The following is a 10,216-nucleotide window of genomic DNA, read 5'->3' on the forward strand; positions in this document are numbered from 1 at the left end:
ACATAGGGCGATTGAGGGTATTACGGTAAATCATCCACCGTGGAAAACCCTAGTCCCCCTCTCCCTTTCATATAAATTTTGCCTTACATTCTTCTACCTTTCTCCTTGCACGATTTCTGCAGCGGCAAATTCTCGTAGAGCTCCACAAAGGGGAAGCTACTTCGGCTATCTTTTTCGTAAACATGGTGAGTACATCTAATCTCTCTGGTTGGCTTCTTCAATTGCGGTTCTTGTCGGCTTTTTCAAACACCATGCCAATGGTGGTCGGTCTAGTATGGATTTGCGAAGAAGTGTTTTGAATCTCTTTTGTTCAACACTTCGAATGCCGTCATTAAGGTTCTTCCGTCTCTGTTTCAAGATTTTGTTGCTAATAGCGTAGTATGAAATCCGGAGTTTAATAGGGCGTATGATTATATGATTATCGTGATTAATACTCATTATCCAGGATATTAGGCTATTCGGTATGCTCTCTGCCGTTTTTTGAAATTTAGGGTTTAGTCAGTGGTGGGATATAGTAGATTGGGAGCGGATTTGAGCTTTTAAGCTGTGTGGTTTGGAGTCTATTGTTAATAATATGTACCTCTACTTTGTCTGTTCAGCAGAGGCAGAGATGACCTATATTTATTTGACCTATATTTATTTATGGGTTTTTGTTCATTTGTGTTTTTTGCTTTATGATTCTTCTCAGCCTCCTATGGTTACTTAGTGACTGGCATTATGTTTCAGCATGAGAATCTGTTGAATGGAGGAATCTTTACTTTGCTTTTGTTTTTTGTTGGATTTCATAGTCTGGTTCAAGGAGGAAGACCAGGGAGCCTAAGGAAGAGACTGTGACTCTTGGTCCTGCAGTGAGGGAAGGCGAGCATGTGTTCGGTGTGGCTCACATTTTTGCCTCGTTTAACGATACATTTATTGTAAGTGAAAAAATGTACATAGTTTTGGTTTCTCGTTGGGTAACAGAATGATGACTTTGTTGTTTCAACCACAGCATGTGACTGATCTTTCTGGAAGGGAAACTCTTGTCCGCATTACAGGTGAAACAATTAAATACGTTTCTTCCTTCTTTAAATAGTTGAAATATGGAATTTTTTAAACTTTAAATTTGAGATCTCTCTATTTCTTAGTTTTTGTTCCTTCCATTGTGTAATTTCATTGATTGTTCCATGTAACTAAGTAAAATTAATACTAACTGTAGAGAACCATTAGAATTCATTGTCTAGAGTAGATGAGTATGAAAACCTTCTGCATTTATGAATATGATGTATGATATTAGATTGTAATTTCCTGTTAAATCTCTATGCTCACTTCAGAGCTCGTTTGTGCCTGTTTATGGAACACTACTAAAAAAGTTATGCTTTATTTCTTCTTATTTTTCTTATTATTTATATTATTTTATTTTTCACGTGGAATTTGAAAAGTTTAATTCTGTATTTTGATGAACGCAGGTGGTATGAAGGTGAAAGCTGATAGGGATGAGTCCTCCCCCTACGCAGCTATGCTTGCAGCACAGGATGTTTCCCAAAGATGCAAGGTTCCATCCTCTTTTAATATTGTTTCTTAATTACCCTTTCCCCTCATTTTATGGATTGTTATCTTTGTACTTGGCGGACTCTAATAATTTCCTTTGGAATTTATTTCATCCCATTTTATTATTTCACCTGTACGGTTTGTCAACTTTCTCACACTGAACAACATTACTTGTCTGTGGCGTGATATCTTTCACGAAACAGGAACTCGGTATTACTGCTCTTCATATTAAACTGCGTGCTACCGGAGGAAACAAGACCAAAACACCTGGTCCAGGTGCCCAATCTGCACTACGTGCTCTTGCTCGTTCTGGGATGAGGATTGGACGCATAGGTGAATCCTTGGTCCCTCTACGTTGATGAATTCAAGCTCTAAATACATGAATGCTTTACATTCTCACAACTTTGCCTAATACTTTATTAGTTGTTAATCTAACTCATATGCTTTCTTTATATGCTCCAGAGGATGTGACTCCAATTCCAACAGACAGCACTCGCCGAAAGGGTGGAAGAAGAGGAAGAAGGCTGTAAGCTTTACTTACTCCGGGATTCCTACTATTATGGCTGTGTCGATGGTTTCTCTATGGTTCTGATGCTCCTTAAGCTTTGCAGCCTTAGTTTTTCAGAACTCCAACTTGGTTTTTAATTATTGTTTTGTCAGGGATGTTTTGTCTTCGATTTTGTTTTATGTTGAACTTAGACTGTGAAAGAGGAATTTTTGGCTTTAGATTAACAAATCAATACAATGCCCTTTGGTCTTAATTATTATTGAAAGAGAATGGTGCGATGATGTCCAATCCCATGAATTATTTTTATATACATCTTAGTTGGTTTTATGCTGTCAAGTTGAATTCAAAGTCCTTTAATTTGGCGTGCTAGGTTTTGTAGTAGTTTAGGCTTTGTTTGGTGGAGAATTTGAAAACACGGATTCTTGATATTAAGATGAACATTATATAGCGTGATGTATAAATATGGAACTGTTTTCTGTATTCATTTCCAAATTATCCATATTTTCATATAAAACGTTTCCATCTCACATTTTATTAGTACTTTACGTAATAAAATCTTAATTTAGTCTTACAATTTTCATTTATTGAAATATTGATTTATGGAGACATGTCCCGTTCTCGCGATATCATAAAGAAAATTACTCTTAATTTCTAAACTTAAGTTTCCATCCATTTTTTCGACTTTATTCAAAGATTCAAGTATTGTGAATTATTCAACTTATCAATAATTTGATTCGTTCAAATGATATGTGGGTATAATTTTTAGTTTATGTTTGTTTGATGTTTTCTCTCAAGCATTGATTGAAATTTATAACTTCTATGCTCCTAACCTTCAGGAAATTGTAAACTTTATATCAATTAGAGTTTGAGTCTTGAAATCAATGTTTTAGAACTTCAATCTTCCCGGGTCTTTTAACATCTAACTCTTTCTCAACAGCTGAGTTTCACCTCTATTTACAGAGGTTTTTCATAAGTCTGGGATGCCCAGTCATTTCTTTGTCCTAAATTTTTATTACGGTCTTGTATTATAGATTTTGTTTTAGACACTTCACTCGTCCCAATTGCAATTTAAGATCTTGAATCTTTCGTTAAATTTAGTGATTTTTGTCTAGGTTTAATTATCTTCGGATTTGATTAGTAGTATATCATAGTGATTAGATAGAAATGGGACATATGACTTTTTCTTTTACCAATATTGGTCTCCAAAAATGAAATTTTCTTTTACCAATATTGGTATCTAGAAATGAATTTAGGAACACCTACTTTTATTAACCTTAAACTTAATAATTATGCTGCGGTTGTGTGATCTAATTTAGTTGGGCAAAATTTTCTCACAACACAATTAATCGGTAGTATTTTAGAAGAAAAAAGATGATATTAGAAGAACTAAATGAAAATTAGAAAAACGAAATCAATATTTTCTTCTTTAAAAAAGAAAATTGATACATGTTAAAAGACATTTTTTGAGAAGATAATAATAATAAGAGAAGTCAAAACCAATGGTAATGTCATTGTAAAAAACCAAATAAAACGAAATGGGCTTCCCAATTACCCCCGAACTGAGTACAAACTGCCAGCTGTACAACTCCACTTCACCAAAATCAGGAAACACCACCGCCTTATTAGAAACCGGAGACACCCATTCTCCTTTACGCCAAGCTCCGTCCACCCTCCCTCCCAACTTTTCCGGCGAAATCGCAGAAGAAGAGAACTGCGACGACGAGACCTTCGCCGTCGTCTTGATATTCAAGAAACCCTCTCTGATTCTTCTTCTGCAAACAATATGAGTGGCGACGGGAAAAGCAGCGTGGTATTCGGCGATCCACATAGTCAATACCATTACGGTACGTTTCAGGGTGTTGCGAACTATTATACTTCTCCTCCACAACCGCAACCGCAACCGCAGCCCCAATCTGTCGTCGGTTTCCCTCAGCCGGTTGCGCCACCCGTTGTTTCTGGTCATCAACCATGCTACCATGGTCATTTGGGTTACCAAGCTGTTCCTGGTAAATAGCTATCCTCATTGATGTTTTTTTTTTTAAAATCATGTTCATGGATTTGGATGATTTTGTTATGTATGAATTCTGGCAAATGGTGATGAATTTGGAATCTACAGATCAATATCGTGGTTCCTCCTAGGAGTTTGTGCAGAATTTTTGCTCAAATATTATTGTTTAATTGATTATGAATTGTTTGCTTTGTTTAGGGATTGAGTTTTATGGTGTTTCGTGTGGGCTTTGATAACGATCGTGATGGTTTTTCTTTGTTACTTCTTTGCACATATTGGTATCCGTTGGTTTAATAATTATTAAATGCGTCTATGATGCTCATTGTGGTTTATAATTGATTTTCTTTATCTGTTGTTTCGGCTGTTATTGATTCACCGGTATGAATGTGTGAGTAATATCCCAATGTTTAGTTTGAATATCACCCCCTAATAATGTATAGGGTCGTGAGAAATAAGGTTAAAAATTATGTTAAGGGTTAATAGGGACCGCTTTCTAGCCTACCAGTTGGGACTGTCGACAATATTTACCTGAAGAAGTAACATAGTGCAGGTGAATCGAATGCTTCAAGAGCTAACTTATTGAAATAATGATGATCTAGCCAGCTATAGGATATTATTTTGATCCCGAGTTTGTATCTGGCATGGGGACGTATGTATTTCCTTAGAAACAAGGAACATTCTTTTATAGCATCAGCATGTGGATGTGCAAGAGAGAGGAGGAGAGATATTGAGAATGCTACCCTCTTGTTTTATGGTGATTGCAGAAAGATATTTTCTGGTAGACTTAAATTTTAATAGGAGAACAATTGCTGAACTCTTTACTTCGAAATTACCTGTATCATCTATTTTGCAAAACCTGGGTGCTCTATTAAAAATCTAAAACCTCTTCGAACGTAATTGGTCTAGAGGTCCTTTTCGTTCCACATCTCAATTCTTCCGTATTATAGATAGCTCATAGCATGAAATTCTTCTGAAGAATATGGATAACAATGGTTTCTTGAGCATGCACAATCGTTTATTTCTGTGTATAAGGCATCTAGGAAAGTGTTTTAGGAGATAGAGAAGAGTCAGAGATTTTTGAAGAAGGTCTATTCTTGGATGTTGGCCCGAATCTAATTAATTGGTAGACAATGTCCTCAGCTGGGGGATGGTATGGATGTTACTAGAGCCGTTTAATGGGGATGTATTGTTAAAGAGAATGGAGAAGTTCTTTTAATCAAGGAAAGGATTGTGGGAAAATTGTGTTTTTGTCTGTTTCTTTCTCATGTAGCGACTTCCATAAGGTATTCTGGAACTATTCTCTTTACACGGTAGGTGCCTATTGTTGGTACTGACTATTTAATCATTTTTGCCTTTTTCTCATCACCCATTAAGATTACAGATAGATATATCAAGTCCTTTTTTAAAGGATTGCTTAGAACTTGTTTATAATGAAAAAAATCATTGCGATATTCCTTTGAAGACTGTAGCTGTGCAATGCTAACAGTGTACAAATTGGCACATCAAATTTTATCTTTGGTACAACTGATTACCGAGATTAACAACGCTTTTCATCTTAAAAGTGAAGGGGGTATCACTCACCAGATATTTCTGTCAACATGTCTTGCTATTGAGAAGTAGCATCCAGCATCTTGCCCAGTGCAAGTATTCACCAAATCAGTGACGATAAGATTATGTAATTCGCTTATCCATCGTCCTACTTAATGCTTTTATTTTTTGTAGTTCAAGGTTATGCTATCCTTGAGGGAAGACCTTTTCATGAAGCCCGTCTTCCTTGCTGTGGCATTGGCATGGGCTGGTTCTTGTAAGTTATATTTGTGAGACCAGATTTTTCTGCACTCATTCCCAGCGTGCCGTTGATTAAGAAAAATAATTGTTTTACAGGTTTATGATCGGCTTCTTTCTTGGTGGCATTCCCTGGTATGTTGGAGCTTTTATTGTACTCTTTGTACGGGTCGATTACCGAGAAAAGCCTGGATATGTTGCGTGTGCAATTGCTGTAAGTATCGATTATATGAATATATTACCTATCCTCAAAAATATGATTTCTCACCTATCTCAATAATATTAGTGATGACATTACTCCAAGTGATTCTCAAAATGAGGAAGATTTGGGATGTTTTAAGACATTCTCTATAGTATTAGGTTCAAGGAAAATTTATTGACTGTTTTATAGAGCTGAGCGAAGAATTAGTGTAGGTGGGGAATGAGTACATAAGTGATGAGTTGAGCACCCAACTCTTTGCTTCAAATTAGTAAGGGCAAACATCAATTTATACCCTTCATCTTGCTTTTTTATCAATTTAAACCATAGACTCGTATTTATATCAATTTAAACTCTGTAGTTTAGCACTGGCATCAATTTACGCCCTCCATAATATTTCGTTTGGAAAAATCTTGTGTTACTAAAACTTATAGTTGTATCAATTAAAATGCCTACACTTTTATAAATGAATCAATTTAGACTCTTAGACGTAATTTCCTCTCAAAATTGTTTATGCATATACTTTAATCGACAGTTTTGTTAAACCATACAAAGAGATCGACCCACTTTTGAGAATTAAAGCATAGTGCATGGATGATTTTTTGTAATGTAGAGTCTTAGTTGATTGACTTATGAAAATTTGTAAGTTTGATTATCTCAGATTATAAGTTTCAGGTGATATTATTTTTAGAAGTTCAATGGTCTCAATTAATTGCCTGATGTTTCATTTTCTTGGACTTGACTGTGTTGTGCTAGGATGTTATGATTTCCATCTACTGATTTTGAAATTGTGCTTTATTTTTGCTTGCTCAGTCAGTTCTTGCTGTCATTGCTATAACATTTGGTATCACCAACGGAGTTGAGCCCTGGTGAAGGAAACATATGAAGAACAGTTTGGTCTGGTCAATACCGATGTCACCCTCCCTCTGTATCGAAAAAAACAACTGGTGGGATACTGTAATGAGCTTTTGAAATTGTTATTCTTTCAGTTTATATTTATCAACTTATTGGTTTCCTTTACCGTAAATATGTTGGAAACTTCCTGACTTGCCAAAATTCGAAATGAAATGTTAATAGATTGAAGACAAAACTATTAGCTTTATTGGAAGGGGTTTTCTTTTTGATTATAATTATAAATTTCAGGATCAGTTTGCACATGTCTCGGTCGTTCTCATAGGACAGTCACTGGATCCTATTATTATATTTGGGTTGTCATGAAACTTCATGTTTTGAACCCCGTTTCCTTTTTAGGTAATTCACAAATTAACTCAAATTATCATGTATTTTCATGAAAGTTGGTTGAACCCCCTGGCAGTTATTGCTGTTACTCTCATTTCTGGTGTTCGTTTATTTATGGATGCATGGATTAATTATAGGAAAATTTATAAATTATTGTAAATGACAGAAAATATTTAGAGATATTTTAAATACTTTTCGCAGTCCTGATAGAATGGGAACGTTATCAAATATTACAAATCAGCCATGTTATGTTGTCAAATATTACAAATAAGTTTGTAGTTTAAAGTAAGGGGTTTTTTAAAAAATAAAACAAAACGATCAAATATTTACACATATTGAAAAAGATAAAAGTCCGTAAGTCTACAATGTAAAATACTAAAAATATCTTAATTAATACGCGATTAATCATTTACGCGTGTGCACGAGTAATCTTCTTCTAAATAATTGTGTCCTATAATTTAAACAAATGATCTATGATCGTTTAGATCATAATACACGATCGTGTATTTTATTTTAAATAATATACTTTAATAATATACAATTGTTTACCATTACACGATTGTTTAAGATATACTTTAGATGATCGAGTTGACTATATAGTAAATGATTGTATAGTTTAATGTAAATGAGCGGCAAAAACTTCAAATTTAATGAACATGTTGACCATGGTAAACAATCGTGTTGATTATGGTAAACAATGGTGTTGATTGCGGTAAGCAATCATGTTGGTTATGGTAGGTGATCGTATAGTTTAATGTAGATGATTGCAAAATTTTTTGAATATAATTATTGTGTTGACCATAGTAAACGATCGTGTTAATAATCTAAAATGATATTTAAACCATGTTGAAAATGATGAAAATAAAATGAGATTTAAACAAAAGAATATCGTTTAAAAATAGAAGAATGAGGAGATGAATAAATCGAAAAGAATAAGAGTAACTTGCAAAAAAAAGAAAAGAAAATAAATGAAAAATTGTCCCACAATATTGAAGGACAAATTTGAAATTTATAAAAAATATCATGAGCTTTTATTTTTTTCGTTAAACAGACATAAATATTTTGAGTTTTGTTTTATATTTGTAAATTAACATTAAAATAATAATGATAAATAATGATGTTTTATTTAAATGTATTGGTTATGTTTTTTTTTAACATCAAAGATTTATACAATAAATTAGCCATATTTTTTTAGTTATTTATCGATTTAATTAATATGATAAATCTATAATGTAATCATTCAAATATTGAAAATCACTTCATTATTTGAAAGAATTAACAAAATCCTAATGACGACAAACTAAAGTAAGCTCCGACCAAAACATAAATACAGTTTGAATCTAAATAATAAAATTAAACTTTAAATCTTATTTTAGTCCTTAAATTTTATATCTTATTCTATTTTGGTTTAGTTTCTGAAATTCTAAAAATAGCATATTTTGGTTATTCTCATTAAGATTTCGTTTATTTTTTAACGAACAATGAAATGACTTCTATGTTTGAACAACTGGGATGCAAATAAGACAATCACTCTTAATAATTTAAGGTTTTAATTTCTAACTAAAAACTAAATGATAAATGGATGTTTTATTGGATAACTCAAAACGTTTGTGATATCTTGTGATTCATAGCTTTTTTTTCTCTTTCTCCAAGTTATTTCTTCTTCCTTTTTTGGGGTTCTATGATTCCTTGTAGGTATATTTGTTTAAAATTTTGTAGAGTTTAGTTTAAGTAAGCGTTGTAGTTATTTTATTTTTCTAGTTTATTTTATCTTGTTATAATAATTGAAAACCAATATGCTCCATTTTATTGTTTAATTTGGTCAAGATTTCAATTAAAAATAAATAAATAAAGGTAAAGAGTCGGAAAGGCAATACAAAAGATTTAAGTTCCAAAGAAAAAAACAAAATTAGTTTTAAATTTGATGGGTTAGATTAAGTTATTTTTAAAGGAGGTTTAATTACTAAAATAAAATAAAATACAAAATTTAAAAGCTAAAATAGGATTTTGACCTAAAATTAAAACTTAGAAAGTCAAATCTCGATTACCAACACGACTGATTACGTCCAGTATTATTCTATGGAGTCTTACTGCAATAAAATTATAATTTAATTTCACAATGTCATTCTATAGATTAAACAATAAAAATTTAGAAAGAGCACTGCATGTGAAACTGTCTCATCAAATTAGTATATTGTCATCATTTTCTTCGGTTCTTTATTTATACACACATTTTGATCGCCATAAATTTCAATTTTACTTTAATTTTATCCTTTATACTTTTGAAAGTTTTATCTCAAACTCAAAATTGATCCAATAATAATAATAATAATAATGATTTTCATGTAATGAAATTTTTTAAATTTACAAAATTGAACCAACATACGAATAAATAATCGACAGAAGTAACCAATTTGATTGTGAAATTATAAACATTGGTTTTATTCTTAGTACTTTCTTTTCATGAAATTTCAAGAGCATTTAATTAATTGTACTGCCTTTTCCTTTTACTTGACTCAAGGTTTTAAATTTTCACCAACATTTTTTACACATTCAATGAGTGATATAATTTCTTTTATATCATTGAAAAGCTAAATATGATAGATAAAGTTTAAATAATACCAAATTTTTCTCACACTTACACTAATTATTTCATCACCCTTTATAAAGTTTAAATAATATTATATAATTATACAATTTAATAACAAAAAAAAAAAAAAAGAAGAAGAAGTAAATAAACAGAAATAAATCTGCATGAGATTTGGCTTAGAGACAATTAACAAGTTGCCCTAAATTCACGTGCCTTCGTGTTTCTTTAAACAAAACCATTTACATTTTTTTAATTCCAATAATTATTTAATTTATTTACAATAAAATAACCAAAAGACAAATAAATCATATTAAGTACTACAAAATTGCAAATGTCTTCTCTTGCTATTCCCAATGCAAC

General features: G+C 32.3%; 2 protein-coding genes across 2 annotated transcripts; both read left to right on the plus strand.

The window, feature by feature from the left end:
* On the plus strand, positions 1-2,300 carry LOC103487470 (40S ribosomal protein S14-2-like). Its single transcript, XM_008445803.3, has 6 exons — positions 1-185; positions 789-914; positions 989-1,034; positions 1,446-1,531; positions 1,731-1,860; positions 1,990-2,300. The coding sequence occupies exons 1-6, from the start codon at positions 183-185 to the stop codon at positions 2,055-2,057; spliced, it is 459 nt and encodes a 152-aa protein (XP_008444025.1). The 5' UTR covers positions 1-182; the 3' UTR covers positions 2,058-2,300.
* A 1,296-nt stretch (positions 2,301-3,596) lies between these two features.
* LOC103487462 (60S ribosomal protein L18a-like protein) lies at positions 3,597-7,129 on the plus strand. The gene is made up of 4 exons (XM_008445796.3): positions 3,597-4,041; positions 5,766-5,847; positions 5,928-6,042; positions 6,841-7,129. The coding sequence occupies exons 1-4, from the start codon at positions 3,819-3,821 to the stop codon at positions 6,898-6,900; spliced, it is 480 nt and encodes a 159-aa protein (XP_008444018.2). The 5' UTR covers positions 3,597-3,818; the 3' UTR covers positions 6,901-7,129.
* The last annotated feature ends 3,087 nt before the right edge of the window (positions 7,130-10,216 follow it).

Source organism: Cucumis melo, chromosome 12 (genome assembly GCF_025177605.1).
Source record: "Cucumis melo cultivar AY chromosome 12, USDA_Cmelo_AY_1.0, whole genome shotgun sequence".
In the NCBI taxonomy this organism is placed as follows: domain Eukaryota; kingdom Viridiplantae; phylum Streptophyta; class Magnoliopsida; order Cucurbitales; family Cucurbitaceae; genus Cucumis; species Cucumis melo.

What these genes read in the sequence shown, in the direction of transcription:
- LOC103487470 (XM_008445803.3), top strand. An exon ending in CGTTTAACGATACATTTATT is followed by an intron (nt 915 to 988) that starts GTAAGTGAAAAA and finishes TTTCAACCACAG; the next exon opens with CATGTGACTGATCTTTCTGG. An exon ending in ATGTTTCCCAAAGATGCAAG is followed by an intron (nt 1,532 to 1,730) that starts GTTCCATCCTCT and finishes TTCACGAAACAG; the next exon opens with GAACTCGGTATTACTGCTCT.
- LOC103487462 (XM_008445796.3), top strand. Translation starts at nt 3,819, where the DNA reads ATGAGTGGCGACGGGAAAAGCAGCGTGGTATTCGGCGATCCACATAGT. An exon ending in GGGTTACCAAGCTGTTCCTG is followed by an intron (nt 4,042 to 5,765) that starts GTAAATAGCTAT and finishes TATTTTTTGTAG; the next exon opens with TTCAAGGTTATGCTATCCTT. An exon ending in ATGTTGCGTGTGCAATTGCT is followed by an intron (nt 6,043 to 6,840) that starts GTAAGTATCGAT and finishes TTGCTTGCTCAG; the next exon opens with TCAGTTCTTGCTGTCATTGC.